Source organism: Chaetomium globosum, genomic scaffold (genome assembly GCF_000143365.1).
Source record: "Chaetomium globosum CBS 148.51 scaffold_6 genomic scaffold, whole genome shotgun sequence".
NCBI lineage: Eukaryota > Fungi > Ascomycota > Sordariomycetes > Sordariales > Chaetomiaceae > Chaetomium > Chaetomium globosum.
The window spans coordinates 3203588-3219096 of record NT_165981.1 but is presented as its reverse complement, the minus strand read 5'-3'; the positions used below and the strand labels follow the sequence as shown (position 1 = coordinate 3219096).

The window sequence follows — 15509 nt, the reverse complement described above, 5'->3', positions numbered from 1 at the left end:
CTCGTCCAACCAGTCTGAACCCCAGGCACATTGCGCTTCAACTCATCCCTGATCTCCTTCCACGTCAACTTCTGCAGCGTCCTCGCCTTCTCCCCGCCCAAGAACTTGACCGATTTACTATTGCCGAGCATGCGTTGTTAGCAATCCGTTCTGTGAGGTTTCCTTTGGTCAACAAGGCCGTCAGGGGCCATGACTTACCGGCGGCACTGTTCGGACGACAAGTAGAAATTCAAATACTCCCCCTGTCGTAGCCCATGGTCAGTATGTTAGTCCACTGCATAGGAAAGCCATCACGCACATGAGTCTCCTTTGACTTCTGGGCGGCCATGACGAGGATCCTGGCCCCCGAGTCGGATGATTTGGCGGTTATGAGCAGGACTATCCAAGTACACAGCGCATGAAACCACGATCTCGAGGCAATGTGTTGGCCGATGTCGGTTTTGACCATGCCGGGACACAGGTGGTTGACGATGACGAGAGGGCTGGTTAGGAGGATGAAACGTTAGTGCCGAGCTCGAGGAATGGTCTGCAGTGCGTTTGGGATTGAATTGACATGACTTACTCTCCATCCGGCCCCCTGGCCAGTTTGCTAATCTCTTCAATGGCAAACACGAGCAGCATCTTGCTGATGGCGTAGTTGGGTTCCGCATCCCACCAATGGCTCGGCCAGTTTTCCTTGCTGGACACCTGTCGCAGAATCCCGCCCCTCTGTTGCGACCACTTGGCTAGTTGGTCGATGTCGGGATCGAAACACTCGCGCGAGCTGACGAAGACGAGATGGGCCGGTGACGCCCGTTGGTCCCGGGCTCCGCGCATCCACCCCAGCAGGAGCAGGCCCATGAGTGTCGTGCCGATGGTGTTGATTTGAATTGTTTTCTCCCTGGCCGGATCGCATGTTAGATAGGCCAGACTTCGGATCCAGGTATCTCCGAGGGGGATGCCGAAGAGTCGGTAAGGAAAACAGGCGGCCTACCATCCGTGTGAACTCTGCTCCCAGTGAGAATTGACGATGCCGCCGTTTACAATAGCGACGTCCAGGGCGGCAGGGCCGGGGAGGTTGCTCTTGAGCTTGGCCATGAAACTGGTGCACGAGCCGTAGCGTTCCAGGTCTAGCTCTAGACACGAGATGGTCCCTTTACGAGAAGGCCCCGCGGCCTCTTCGATGTGCCGTTTTGCGGCATCAGCACGAGACGCAACGCGAGATGTGATGATGATGTTGGCGCCAAGGGTCGCAAAGTGCACGGCGGCGGCTCGGCCGAGGCCGGAGGTGGCTCCGACGATGAGGACTGTCTGCCCGTCAAAGGTGCCGGCCGGGGGCAATGGTCCGGGGACAAAGCGGCCCGCGAGCCGCTGCAGCGGAGCCTCGAACAGAGCTTCGGTCAGCCCCATTTCCGGGTTATGTTAACGACTTGGGAGCCAACAGGGCAACTACCTAGGCACCTTGGGTTTGCCAATCCACGACTTCAATGGTAGTTGTAGCCTGTAGGATTGAGACTCGTTGTGAGGTGGAAGCCGTGGGCTGACTGCTCAAACAGGGGAGAGCGCGACTGATGGGTCCAATGGCACGTCACGAAATTAGATGATTGTCAGATTGTGTATCACCGTGCCCTAGTGCTGACATGAAATCTTAGCTTCGCGAGCGAGTGTCGATTACTTTATCTCCTGTGATTACTAACTGCACCTTCTCCCATGAGTCCAGCTGCTTTCGAGGGCTGTTGGCGGACCATGATCGGTTTCTCATGGGCCTGTATCGGTTTGGGGACAAAGCCATTGGGCTTGCACCGAAGGGTTGTATCCTATAACGTAGATTCCAGCTAGCTGTCGCTTGAATCGGCCGGTCTAAAAGCCAATCATATGAGGGCTGCGGTACAAGGGCAATAATGACTTGGGAACGATGGGCGTTGGGGGCGTTGGGGGCGTTGGGGGGTACAGTTCCAATTCCGCAGTTCAGCGCGAGGATGTGGACGCACGCCAGGTAGGCTATACGCGTATGGTGTGAATTGGTTAATTGCATACGCCAGGAGTTGCGACCGGGTTACAGAGCTGGTTGGAAAAGGAGTTTTGTGGCGGATCTGCCGGTGTTTGAGACTGGATTGTTAGTGGGAAGTTCAGTTGAGGATGGGCGAGTTCGTGAGAGTACGAGTCGGGTTGGATTGAGGGTGAGGGGACTGGGGGAAGGCAGAAGGTAATCCTGGTCTAAAGCGGTATTGGGATCTAACCTGAAAGGAAAAAATAGGAAAGAGATGAGGAATGGCTTTCGCTTGGAGATAACAGGAACCGACGCTCCTCCATTGATGTATATCTAGAAAGTCGCCCCAAGGGTAGTAGTCATTCCCTATAAGTGTCCATGAACGTCATGACCCCCATCGCCCCCGTCGACCCCCGGTTGCTCTTCGAGAATGAAGTCAGGGTCTTGCGACCCGAACCACAATGCCCATAACATGGTACGAATCCCGACCCGCAACCCACACCCCTGCCGCCTTCCGGGTTGTTGCTCGGCCGTGACGACTTTGACCCAACCAGGCTGGTGTCGGCTATCGGACCGGGAAAAGCCGAAGGGCTCCTCTGGCGAAGTTAGGATGTTGTCGACACTCTCCTGATCGAGCATCAGGCAGTAACAAAATCGCGCGTTGGATGTCTTGCGTCGTGGGAGGGCGTCCAGGTTCAGGTGCTCGCTGATCCAGACGTCGAAGCGTCTGCCTACGTCTTCCACAGTAGCGTGGGCTAGTGTGTCTTCATCTTCGATGACTTGATTGTAATAGCGACCCCAAAGCTCCCGATTCGGCAGAGGATCTCGGGGTTCTTGGTTTGGGCGGCGCTTGAGGGCAATGTCATCGTTGACGTAGGCTTTGGCGTAGATGGCCAGCCGCTCTATCGCCTGCGGAAAGGCCTCGTCGGAGCCTGGGGTGTAGACGGTACGGAAGATGGTGTAGCCCCAAGAATAGCGATAATCGTGGCTTTTGTCGTGCTCGTCGTCGGCAAGAACCTGCAGAAGCATCCTTGATGCGCGCCTCGGTTCATCATCTCCAATAAACCGAGATGCCGGTGCGGCAATCGCCCTATCAACGGGTGGAAAGGTCGACATTTTAAAACTGCGTGGGCTTGATGACTGCGCGCGAAAAGAAAATTGGCACTCAGAGCCAAAAGAGCAAAAAGGAAAGAGCAAAAGCAATTGGGAACTGTGAGGCTCGAACTCACGACCTCAGGATTGTTTCGATGTTCACACCGAATCATACAAGGGTATGAGACCTGCGCTCTTCCAACTGAGCCAAGCTCCCTTGCGATTTGCTGGAAGTGAGTGATTGAGTCATAATTATGAATGTGCAAAAGCTTTGGCGGAGAGTCAGGCGTGATTGTGGGGCCCGCTTGTTGTGGGGTGGAACACAGGAGTGACCATGCCCGCTGCGCGCGGGCACGCCAAAGGAGCCTGGAGGAACTTGCCGGCTGCAGGTAGGCCCCATAGCGGAGTCAACGATGTAATTGTTAAAGGCGGAAGAAGAAGCCATCTTGACTGCAATGGAATTATAAACAGCATCAGGAGATGATTGTAGTTTAGGTCAGAAAATCGGGATGGAAAGAACGTATCGAGTTCCTTGGATTGGGAAAATGGAGCACCGCGGTGTAAAAAAGGTGGCCTCTAGCACCGATTTGACCTCATCGCCGATGTATGACGCGGCATTCTTGAGTCTCCAGTAAGCTATATCGTCATCTAGGGGCTTCAGTAATCAGATCCCGTAAAGATTAACCTCTGTGGCGTAATCTCACAGAGCTGATAGGTTCCGTGTATTTTGTGCGTCAAAGAAGCAATTTGCTTCGCTACCCTTCGTCACGTAAACGACTATCGAGCCGTAGGCCTTGCTTGTATCCTTCCTGCTGAGCCAGGCAATCTTGGCAATGTTGACGTTCTCTGTAGTCGTGGTTCCAGGCATGGGACGTCATGGCCGAATCAGCGCAGACTGAAGCTGCTGACGAAGAAGCGGGTGCGTCGCTCTAGTAGTATAGTCAACCCATAATAGATGTTGACCCTGCAAACCTCATCTTTCGCCACTTTTTGACAGAAATCCGATTTTTTTGTTCGTGTTCGTGATTGTCAAGGAATGCGCGACGGAGGCATGCAAAAGCAGGAGCGAAGCAGCGAGTCACAGGGGCCCTGATGCCAAGTGCGGGTTAGCGGTTTTTCTCCGGCGATCCGATTGGCCAGGTGTCAAAGCATTAAATGGTCCGTGCACCTCCACCGCCAAGACCAACTGCGAGATGCCAATTCGAGGAAGCAAAATGCAGATGACGCCAGACTTCGAGATGCTATCGAGAGAAGTCGAAAAGGAGCAAAAAGCCAAAATTCTACAGTGAGAAGTCGACAGTACAGGTTAGAAATGACACCGTTCTTTTAGTGGAAAAAAAACTGGAAAAAAACTGGAGAAAAGAAACTTTTGCGGGAAAAACTGGTTCGTGCTTAGAGCATGCCATGGGATTTCCCACCTAAGGAACCTTTCGGAAGTATACTCGTTCCTCGTACGTTCCTCCAGGCAAAATAAGAGAAAGTATAGGAGTGTTCAATCTGAGGTATATCACTTTCTCAATCATTTGCGTTGGCGGATTGGGACGGTAATTAAGGTACGTACATAATTAAGGTACGTACACTTCAAAGTGGCCTTCTTCCCTAGAGATGCCTGCCCAAACGCGCTCAAACAAAACACTCTACACGTAACTTTCCCACCGTCGAAGACCAAAGAACCTATCACTACAAATTTCCCGTCAGCACCTCCGTATTATTATCATTAACGCCCCGTTCACTTATTGCCAGACCCCATCATTGTACAGCCACACCACATCCAACGACAAACAACAAACACCAGCCCCTTTGCCGACCCGCAATGCAATTATGCAACTAACGCACACACCCCCTTTCCCTCACAATCCCTCCATATGTACATACAATGCAATGTAAACAAACTAAACCCCCATCAACCGCCCCCTCAACAACCGCTGCTTAAACGACTCTGGCGAAAACCCGCCTCCATCCCCACCACCACTCTCACCCTCCTTCTCAACTCCCGCCGCCCCTGCGTGCCCTTCCCCATCCCCATCCCCATCCCCATCACCATCCCCCTCCCAACCCCCCAGCCCCCAACTCCGTCCCCGCAGATGCAAATCCGCCGTCTGAATACTCAACCGGCTCCGCCGGGGGAAGGCTGGGCGGCCGCCTGGAGAGGCGCGGCGAGGAGGAGGATCATGATGTTCCTCCTCCCATTTGCCATCGTCGTTGTTACAACCATCAGCGGGTTCAACATCCCCTTTGATCTGCTGGTGGTGATCTACACAGGCGCATGGTTCGAGAGCGCACGCGTCGCACGGCATGCTGATGCCCGAGTCGCGCGAGTCGCGCGGGTTGCTTAGGGCGTTGATGCCGGTATTGTCGTGGGTACTAGGACGAGCCGCGGGGTGGTGGCGTTGTTCCATGGGGGGTGGTGTGGTGGCGGCGGTTGTGTGAGTTTCCGCTGTCACCGTCGTGGGTAGTTGGAGGTCGGCCCGGCATAGAAAGGACTGCTCGCTGAAGGGGCGGCTTGCGCGTTTGTTGTTGCCGTTGATACTGCTCATGTGGGAGGCTCGGCGGCAGGCGGGGCCAAGGGTTGGGTCTTGTGTGCTGTTGCGGTGGATGTTTTGGAGGATTGTGCTTCGCCGCGATCGACGGTTCGGTTTTCTCGGCGGGCTTGGTTGCTCAGCTTTTTGCGTCCTAGACGGTTGCGCTCCGCTTACTGTTGAGCTACAGCGGCCGAGGGACTGTTTCATCATGTTGACTTTGTGTGTCTCGAAGACCAGCTCAAGCTGGCCTGTAAGGAAGCTGAGGTAGTCTGTATTGAGAGCCTCGGGAAGCAGGAGTTGAAGCTTTTCTCGCAGACTTTCCTTCAGCATATCTTGCCCTTCATCAAAGGCTTGCTCCACTTCGACCTGTTCGGTCACTGGGGTAAAGTCTGGAAATTGTCAGTTCAGGAACTCTAGCACTCTCGGTTGATAGCGGGCATACCTGAGTCTGGTACTTCGAGGTCGTCGGGAAAGAGAAGAGTCCAGACTCCGTCCCAAGTCGAGGTGGAGTCACTGTCGGCTTTTCCGTAGAGCAAGTTCCTTGCCATTCCCTCCGTTATCCCATTTTCATAATCAACCGGAGTTGCCTCCGTCACTTCACAAATCTGGTCTCTTGGTAACAACAAGTGCTCTTCGAGTGCGGTTTCCGTCTCGAACTGTTGCTTGCAGCGTCGACATTGGTGCTGGGTTAGACTCGGCTCCTTTCCGTGGCATGTAACGATATGGTGTCTGCGTTCTAACTGTCAGCAATTAACCAGACTAACAGAACTATTGTGCGTTCTCACTTCAACCCGCGGATCGAATCAAAGGGGGCCCGGGCGCAAGTTTCATGGTCACGAATGTTGAATCGGGCCGGGTTCCGTTTCCTAAACGGACAAGAGTATGAGGCCATGTCATCCAGACCGGCGCTGCTTTGATCCAACAGTGTTTCCATCTCCCATTCCGAGCTTTGGCGGCCGTCTGTCGATAATCTCGGTTGTCCCCAGGAATTCGACTTGAGAAGCGTAGTTGAGCTTGAGGCAGTGGAGTATCTCGCCACTTCTCCATAACAGGACGACGGGAGTCCAATCGGCCCTGGTGCGTCATCGGAAAGCTCAGCCACGGCACTCCGTCGATTATCGATATGCCTCTGGGTCATCCCAGTGTTCTTCGTCTCCAGCTGGTGGACTGGGTACAATTGTGGACTGAATGGGGCCCCGCTCTTTATTTGTTCCTTAAGTTCATATCCACGAACTCTCCCCGCCCACAGCCCAACAACCTTCTCAGGCAATTCACGCCGCCTAACCAACCGCGAGAGCCTTGGTTGGCGATGAAGGACATGTTCGTTCAAAGTTGGAAGATCTCGACGGGACATGGTGTGTGCCGCCGCGTCCTGGAACCGATTAAACAGGTTAATTTTATGCAGCAAGTTCACCAGCCATGTGCGCAATGGGAGGAAGACGGGATGCCTCGAACAGTCGGACTAGCGAATGGATTGGACTTGTTCTCTGTGTGGTTCCCTGGCTTTCCGGCGCGGATTGTCGACCCTCAAGGCTTCTGGAACGCACTGGGAGAATAACAATAATCATGGAGATGGTCAGAATGGGAGAGAAAAGAGAAGAGACGTGTGTGAATACGCGGGGATATCCGCGCGACAGACCAGAACCGTGGCTGTGGGTCAGCATCCAGGATTCGGGATTCAGGAACAACCGTTGATTGTTGGGACCAGGGTTGCTCGGAAATCGAAGGCCATGCGCCGCCCGCAGATCTGGGCGGGAATGAAGACATTCCGAAAAAGGCGAACGATTACTCGTCAAGCGCCATGAACCTGACGCAGTGCGCCGCTATTTGTTCTCGGGATGGTGGAGTTTTTGCCATCAGGGGCGCGCAAGACCCTTGTCGGGAGGTCGATGTGGGCTATTATTGGCCAATGTGTCATTCGAGCTTTGGGCATATCAGCGGCTGCGAGATGCAAGGCAACCGCTGATTCGACTTGGCTGATATGGGCCAATTTGGTGTGGGTGGCACTAGAATACTTGGAACTCAGCTGGAAGTCAGCAGGTGCAATTACAGGTATCACCTTTTTGTTTGTTTTTATTCATGCCTTCCAACCTCGTAAATTACCTTGGTACTTTGTAGGTACTGCAACGGGTGGCTTGGATTTTTACGGATTGTTCGGAAAGGCACGGAGGGCTTGAGCTTTTCCCCATTTGGAACATGCACAACGCAGCCAGGCCTAAATCGTCAGACCAGTGGCAGACTGCAGTTTGTGAGCCAGTAAAGTCAGGCTCTCAGGATATCGAGGCCGCGTTGCCGCTGAGCTTGGACTGTTACACAACAGGACGGCCAGGGCCGGTTTCCCACGCCTCCATGTCTCGGCGCGTCCTTCTTCCCCAGCTTCTCCTCGATTATCACTGTTTTCATACAGCGCGACCTTGACTTTCCCATTGCCCCCGTGCCGCATCTGGCTCCGCATATCGCCATCATGATTGTAACGGTTGGAGAAGATCGATATGCACTTGTGTATTCAGGTTTGGTCCGTCCTACCCCGCTCCGTTCTTCGTAGCCGGTAAACAAGCCTGACTTTCGTTCATTTTGCAGCGAATCCGTAGACCTGTCAATGCCCAAACACGCCCTCCCCAGCCCGTCTTTCTCATCTCTGCTTCAGACTGCAGCCTCGAGCCCAATGAAGTTCTGGAACGCATCCGGCGGATCCACAAGGAAGACGACGTCTGCAATGAAGCCTTCCTGTCCGACACCCTACTTGTCGCAGATGCCTGTTCCTCTTCCGAGCAGACCATGCTGTTGCGCACCGAGTTGGCCGACGAAGTAGTGCTGGGCCAAAAACCTTGGCATCTCAACTTTGTTTACAACGTAGACACTCCAGCTTCACAGACAAACATCCCCAGTGGGCCGTACTTCCTCAGGGGAGAAGGGGTATTTCACGCTTGGAAGATCCATACAGATTCGTCCTCATGCTTCGAAACTACCGTGCTGCCAACAAAGCATCGTTATCGGTGGGTTGAACAGCCGACTGGGGTGGGACGCATCAGGTACTGATACGAAGTAGGTTCAAGAATCTCAATTCCATTGGCCCGAACGGTTCCGGAATGTCTGTCGCTGTTCCCAGTCGACTCTATTATTGCCCCTCTCCGGCCAAGCCGCTGGCTGGCGTTAGGATTGGCATCAAGGACAACTTCAGGCTCGCTGGTACCAAGAGCGCTGTGGGAAACCGCGCGTTTCTGAACACTTACGACCAGGACGAGGAAACAGCCGCGTTCGTAAAAAGGCTTATTGATTTCGGTGCCATTATTGTCGGCAAAACCAAGATGACTGCCTTTGCTAGTGGAGAAAAACCGATTGACTGGTTTGACTTCCAATGTCCGTTCAACCCCCGCGGCGACGCCTATCTTGAACCCGGTGCGAGCTCCACCGGGTCGGCCGCGGCAACCGCCGCATACCAATGGGTAGATATTTGCATTGGCACCGACAGTATGCGTTTGGACTCCCCTCTAAATGACACCTGCTTACAACCTTGCCAGCAAATGGAAGTGTGAGAGAGCCCGCCGCAAGATGTGGTGTCTATGGGATCAGGTGTTCAACAGGTGGCTGGGGCCCGACCACGGGCTTGTATCCCTGCTCCCCGTAAGTTCCGCGTGCAAGTTGCGTGCGTACATGTTGCTAACTTTCTGAAGTGTTTTCGATACAGTAGGTGCCTTCAGTCGGAGCTTGAGTGACCTCCAGATCTTTGCCAAAGCCGCACTCAGTTCCACGACAAAACAATACAAGACAGTGCGTAGGAACCCAACTACGTCCCCTTACCATGTCTCTCTCTCCTAACATGTCCAAGTTTCCCACCAAAATTCTCTATCCCACCGAGTTCTTTCCTGTCCAGGAACCCGCTCAGCAGAAAATGGTAGAGAGTTTCGTCGAAATTCTTGAAAGCTTTCTCGGCGTCAAGAAGACTAGCTTTAGCCTCGCTGAGACATGGGCTCAGAGCCCACCCGCGGAAGCGGAAGGCAAGTCTCTGGAAGATTATGCCTACACGGTACGTCCCCCTGTCCTCCAATTTACCTTGCTGTATGGTGCTAAACTCTGAGGGCCGATTCAGTCTGGATATAATCCGTTTTACTACGACATCTACCACGAGTACGATGGCTTCCGGGAGGACCATCTCAAGAAATTTGGGACGAAGGCCTACGTCTCACCCAGCATGCAATGGAGGTGGTATGTCGTGCCTAAATCACCCTGAACCACAAGCGGGGACTCTGACTTGACACAGGGACCGCGGTGCCGAAATACCCAAACCGGAGGTGGAAAGGTCACACGAGGAGCTGAAGGTCCTTCATTCTTGGTTCTCCGAAGAAGTCCTTGGCGCGGATGAGACGTCGGGTTCAACGGCCATACTCATTCTGCCTGTCGGGCCAACGCAGCCCGACTATCGTGATGTCTACTCCCTGCCCGGCCCAAGACTTGGCATCGATGCGCTCAGTCTTGCATCCTTCATGAGGATGCCCCAACTCGTAGTGCCAAGTACGTCCCAAGACCACCCCCTTTCAAGAACGAGTATTAACGCCCTCCCCAGTCGGCCAGGTGGACTACGACTCCCGCGTTTCGGGAAGGACAGAAAGCTTTCCCGTAGCTTCTTCCATTGCTGGTGCAGAGGGTGAGTTCCATGTGGCCCCGGTGGCTTACACGGCATGGGCTTTACTGACATGGTATAACTAATAGGAAGCGATCTAATGCTCATTGATCTCGCGAGGCAGGCATTGGAACAAGTCGGCTTTCCCACCAAGGTCAGTACTGGGAGATACGCATTTGACCCCTGAGAAGGGGGAGACATTGTGCACCTGAGTGTGGTGGGGTGAGAACAAGAGAAGCGTCACTCGTTACGATAGTTTCCCTCCGGACGTCATCCCGTGTTAATGGCAGAAAGAGAAGCATGAATGTCAATGATTTCAATCCTACATATCCAACCACCACCTATTCTCAACTGGTCCTCCTCCCCCCCCCCCCCGCGCGAAAACCCCATCCGGGTCTCAACATAGAGCTTTTCTGATGTGCTTATCTCATGGCCAGAACGTGGCCCACCAATCATGTCAATTCCTCGCCTAAGCAGGGCAGAGATCGGTCGGCGGCGGCGCATCTCTAGGAAAGACACGTCCGTACAAGACAAGAATGTGGGCATTGGCCAGGGTAATATCCGACCGGGGCGCATTTTCGTCGCCAGCATTGGGCGCCTCGAGTATGCTGTCCACAAAAGCATTTGACTTGGGGATTGGTGGAGCACCTTGGCTAGCTCGTCGGTGTCTTGAGCCGTAGCACCCTCCACCGGAACCGATCTGAGCGAACCCGTAACCGATCACGGCCCCCCGCGCCGAGCTTCACGACCTCGCAAGTCACCGGGTACCGCTTCACATAGTCGTAGAGCGTTGAGCCTGCCGCTTTGATCCGGTTGGCGCACTCAACTCCCTGCGCCCATCCGTCAGCGAGCCGCAGCGGCGCCCCGCCGACGGTGTCTCGCACACACGTCAAGAGCGACCGACAGCGAGCATAATCCCATCTCTTCTCGTGCTCCGACCTCTCCGCCAACGCCCAGTGAGAATGACAGACGCCCTCCTCGTCGGGGGCAGCAGCACCGCCGCACCCGTCATCGCGCGCTTCGAGCCCGCGAGAGTGGACGTCGCCGTAGGGGACAAAAGCGTCGCTCTTGACGTGGACGGCATCGTCCCACTCGTGGATAGGCACACCCACGGAGATGCCCAGGGCCACCTGCTGCCAGCGCACCGTGTCGCCAAAGGCCTCGGACACGTTGCCGTGCCCGAACCCGCCCTCCGCCATGATGGCCGGGTCGAAGTACGGCGAGAGCGAGCCGAGCGCGGCAGCCTCCGACACGTTGAGACGCTGGCGATGCCGCGCCTGCTCGGCGGCCCATGGGGCGTGGGCGGCAGTGCGGGAACGACCGCGAGCACGCGTCTTCTGGGCTAGGGGCGCGATGGCCTTTTCACTCTCTGTTGTGGAGGTAGTAGCGGCGGAAGGGACGCTCCGCTTGCCAGGGACGGTCCAATCTTCACGGATGGAGAACCTTGTCGCTTTGGGGAAGTTGAGGCAATTGTCATCGCCGCTGGCTATGAGATCCTGGCTGCATGACTTCCAAAAAGCAACGTCTGAAATGTTATCAGGCCCAAAGGTTAGCCACGTCCACGTTCACGGTGACGCTTTTTATAAGGCCAGGCCAAACGAGAAGATCTGCTCAGGGGGTGGAACTCACTATTGGATTCTCCATCGAGATACTCCGGCTCGATGGTCGCCGAGATTGCATTGGGAGGGACGTTGTGGCAGGCATTAGGATACCCTGGGTAAGAGTAGGATCCAGTGCCCAGCCGAGCGCCGCGGCACTGGGAACCCAGGTAGAAAGTGACGCGGAAAGCCTGGGCCTGAGTGGCCAGTAAAAGGGATGTGGCAATAGAATGGAGTTTGGGATGCATGGCTAATGAAGAAGGTTGAGCAGGCACTAGATGCTGTCGAGACTCCGAGCCGCTTGAATATCGTTTGGTTTGGGTGCGATGGTGACTTGGCTGGATACCGTCAGCAACAAAACGCCCCGGAGAGCCCTCCTCTTATAGAAGTTGGTTCTTCCACCCGCCCACTACCTCAGCTGGGATTTTTGACTCCAGATCCCGGAGATGTTTTGGGGGCCACATGTTGGGATCCTGCAGCCCGGTTGTCTCACAGGTTGAACTGGCACAAAAGACCGGTTGGCTTAACGCCCGTTGGTCCAGGGTTGCTGCCCCTCAGATGTGGAAGGAGATGAGTAGAGTCCCCCGCTGCTTATGTTGGTGCCGAGGCGAGGCGCAGCAGAGACGGCCTTGGGGGTACGTGGTTTCTGTCCGCTAACAACAAAATACTATGATGGATTTCTAATGCAGTTACCAGTTTTGGACGGCTGGTGACAGGCATTCGCATGGAGTTGGCGTTGTTATTCTCCTGGAATTCCGGTCTGCGGACCTCGACTATAGATGTCCGGTCCCGAAGAATGTTATTTGGGATCACATCTTCACCCCACGCGTACCTCCGCTGAAGACGGTTACGAAATAGGCAGCTAATACCTACCTAAGTAGCAAAAGGGGAAGGTCCTGTGCAGTCAAGCGGGGGCTCAATGCGGCAATGCCCTTGATTTATGAACGTGATGTATCTGAGAGTGTTGGGCCTGTAACCTCGGGGGAGGGCAGTTGATAGACACAAGTTAATTAAGTTGTTGTAAATTGTATCCAATCAAAGAAACGGCGAATACCCATCCTGCCTAAACGAGAGTATCTGATAGTGGCGGCAGAAATCATCAAGTCGTCCTGAAAGATTCTTTTGGTGGACTGGAAGGTACATGTACATATGTACGTACGAGCTCCTCTATTTGGGGGCCAAGCGTTCTATCTCCTTAATCATAGCTCGGGCTCGCTGACAGCATCATTGCTGAGCCTTGATGGTCGCCAGAATGGGCAACTAGGATTCCCCGGGGCCCTCAGCGATGCCGCATTTCCTGTTGGCACGTACATGTACCTACAGGCTACATATAGTTACTGTCGATCTCACAGCCTCTCGAGTGCATGGCCAAGTTTCGGTTTAGGCAGCCCGCCATGGACATGACAAGTGGGATGAGGTTGATCAACATAGAGTACCTGTTTGGAAATCGGAAATCGGAATTCGCACTGAAAGAACGGATGTTTTCTTTAGAAACGTGATGTACAAGCTTGATTGGCTGGTTGTGTGCGGCGGAGCACTCAGCAACAGCAATGATGCTGATCATTTTGCCCATGTGCCCTTCAAAAGGCCACATTCCGATCCTTTTCGGTAGACGAAACGTTCGGCGGTGACAGTGAGGCTGTTGGTTGCGGCTGTTGGTAGCAAGCAAGGCGGTGGCTAACTCTGCGGCCAGTAAAAAGGCATCTACTACCTTAGGTAGGTCGGTTGGTAGGCAGTTAGAGAGCGGCCGAGTTCCATTTTCCCGCCCCCACGTTGTATCACGGGAACAACACTCAATGCGTTTCATTTTTGGGGGTCTTTCTCCTCCCCATCATCATCTTCGTACCTTAGCTTTGGCTATTTTCGAATTTCCACAAATCCCACCCACCTACAAGATACCGAACACATGGATAACGCCAGCGACCATAACGTTCCCGCGGCCCCGGATCCCCCTCGAGCCCAGCGGGCGATCTGCACCCCTTTCGAGCGCCGACTCGCATCCTGGTGCTGCTTCCTCGCCACTCTACTATGCAACGCCCTGCTCCGGATATTTGTCTGGCCGCACGTCTCGGGCCAGCCATATTTGATTTTGGTCGTCATCGGTACCCGCTGCGTCGTCGGGGTCTCGTGGCTGCGCCTTCACGAGTGGCTGACGGGCGAGCGGGAGATGGATCCCCTGCTCCAGACGGCGATTGGGTTTCTCCCTACTATCTTGGTGGACCTTGCGCTTGGGAGCTGCTACAAAAGTTGCAGTGTTAGGGATGTAGTGGCGCGGGGCTACTGCCGAGGTGGATGAGGGCGAGTGTTTGTGGATGGGATAGCTAGTCGGGGCGGGCTATGGTAGATTTGTGCCAGCGGAATAAGAATTGGAGGATGGCAGCGTATTGTTCGTGTTCTTTCCCAAATTACATCAATCCGAAATCTCTCACTGGTTCAGCCACGGAACCTTAAGCAGCTCGGCGGCTGTCTTGCGGTCTTCGTGGCGCCATGCCAACATCCCCCGAACAAACTCGAGAAACATAGCCTTATTTTTCCCTTAAGGTAATGTTCGGCCTTCTCCAAACTGTTGCCTTCTGGAGTTGGAACATCGGCTATCCATTGACCTTGAAAGGCGTCAGTCGAACCAGTGCTCATTGAAGGCCGGTGGACCGGCCCCGAGACAAAGAATAGGTACTTACCATCCTCCGAGAAGAACTCTTTACTGCGAACCCCACGCTTAAGTAAATCCACCGGTGGCGGCCCCAGCAACCCAATAATTTCAGTGAGATATGCGCGCGTCACGTAGCCCCTGCCGCTCGGGTCTTGACCGTAGAATAGATGGCGGCATTGAAATACGTCTCATATCATGGCGCCGACATTCCAGATGTCGGCCGGGTAGCTTCATGGGGCCTGGAGCATAACCTCCGGGGACCGGTAGACATCCGGCTGGGCGTTGTGGTTGCGCTTGACATCTCCGTCTACCACGCACCAAAAGTCGCTAAGAATGATTCTGCCCCATTCTTTGGGGAGGCCAAAGCGTCTGGACATATAGACCGGGTCACCGTTAATCACTTTGCGCGGCGAGGGGGCCTCCATCTCTCCGTCGACGAAGCTTGTGAGGATTTCCGGGTCGGCGATGGCGTGTAAGATGTTGTCGGCTTTGATGTCTACCGTTCCATGTGAGAGCTGAACCAGTAGAAACGGAGTTTGGTGACTTACCGGTGTGGACCAACTTGCACTGGGTATGCAAGTAATCCAGAGCACGGAAAAGATGCTGGAGGCCGCCCTTGAGCAGGACGTCGGAAAAGCGCCCAGAGGGATTTCGCCGGAGCAGGTCCTTCCAGCTGTCCCACATAGGTTCCTGGACGAGACACTGATGCTCGCCGCCAGGCCGTTCAATGGGGAACGTATCAAGAGCAGTTCTCACATAATGGTATCCCGGATGGGAGGGGTTTGCTTTCCTCAAGACTTCGTAGGTGCGGAATTCATTTTTGCAGGTCTCTCCATGACCCCGTGCAAAGATCTTCAAAGTGACATAGTCGCGTTCCCTGCCGTACATATTAGAGAAATTCCCGTTGCCACTGTCTCCTCCCAAAAAAAGGTGAAAAACGGACTGAAGATTCCGGGCCAGCCACACGGTCGAGGTTGAACCAAATCCCAACTTGCCAACGACCTGGTACTTATCGGAGGCAAAAAGATCACCGTCATTGACAGGGTAAAATCGCCAG

At 54.4% G+C, this 15509-nt stretch overlaps 6 protein-coding genes and 1 non-coding gene across 7 annotated transcripts; 1 reads left to right on the top strand and 6 right to left on the bottom strand.

Annotated features, from left to right (window-relative positions):
• Positions 1-229: 229 nt before the first annotated feature.
• Positions 230-1389, bottom strand: CHGG_09354 (uncharacterized protein; the record flags this gene model as incomplete). The annotated part of the gene is made up of 3 exons (XM_001227280.1): positions 230-482; positions 563-880; positions 974-1389. 3 exons carry the CDS (start codon positions 1387-1389, stop codon positions 230-232), a joined length of 987 nt encoding a protein of 328 aa, XP_001227281.1.
• A 946-nt stretch (positions 1390-2335) lies between these two features.
• Positions 2336-3506, bottom strand: CHGG_09353 (uncharacterized protein; the record flags this gene model as incomplete). Its single annotated transcript, XM_001227279.1, has 3 exons — positions 2336-3059; positions 3237-3288; positions 3395-3506. 3 exons carry the CDS (start codon positions 3504-3506, stop codon positions 2336-2338), a joined length of 888 nt encoding a protein of 295 aa, XP_001227280.1.
• Positions 3174-3278, bottom strand: CHGG_11402. Its single transcript has one exon. It is a non-coding gene; the product is annotated as a tRNA-Met (tRNA).
• A 1447-nt stretch (positions 3507-4953) lies between the features above and the next one.
• On the bottom strand, positions 4954-6131 carry CHGG_09352 (uncharacterized protein; the record flags this gene model as incomplete). Its single annotated transcript, XM_001227278.1, has 2 exons — positions 4954-5972; positions 6026-6131. 2 exons carry the CDS (start codon positions 6129-6131, stop codon positions 4954-4956), a joined length of 1125 nt encoding a protein of 374 aa, XP_001227279.1.
• Positions 6132-7779: 1648 nt separating this feature from the next.
• On the top strand, positions 7780-10391 carry CHGG_09351 (uncharacterized protein; the record flags this gene model as incomplete). The annotated part of the gene is made up of 10 exons (XM_001227277.1): positions 7780-7917; positions 8164-8579; positions 8633-9054; positions 9105-9207; positions 9258-9354; positions 9458-9610; positions 9674-9789; positions 9845-10095; positions 10148-10228; positions 10294-10391. 10 exons carry the CDS (start codon positions 7780-7782, stop codon positions 10389-10391), a joined length of 1875 nt encoding a protein of 624 aa, XP_001227278.1.
• A 466-nt stretch (positions 10392-10857) lies between these two features.
• CHGG_09350 (uncharacterized protein) lies at positions 10858-12050 on the bottom strand (the record flags this gene model as incomplete). The annotated part of the gene is made up of 2 exons (XM_001227276.1): positions 10858-11729; positions 11834-12050. The coding sequence occupies 2 exons, from the start codon at positions 12048-12050 to the stop codon at positions 10858-10860; spliced, it is 1089 nt and encodes a 362-aa protein (XP_001227277.1).
• A 2632-nt stretch (positions 12051-14682) lies between these two features.
• Positions 14683-15340, bottom strand: CHGG_09349 (uncharacterized protein; the record flags this gene model as incomplete). Its single annotated transcript, XM_001227275.1, has 2 exons — positions 14683-14948; positions 15001-15340. The coding sequence occupies 2 exons, from the start codon at positions 15338-15340 to the stop codon at positions 14683-14685; spliced, it is 606 nt and encodes a 201-aa protein (XP_001227276.1).
• Positions 15341-15509: the final 169 nt, after the last annotated feature.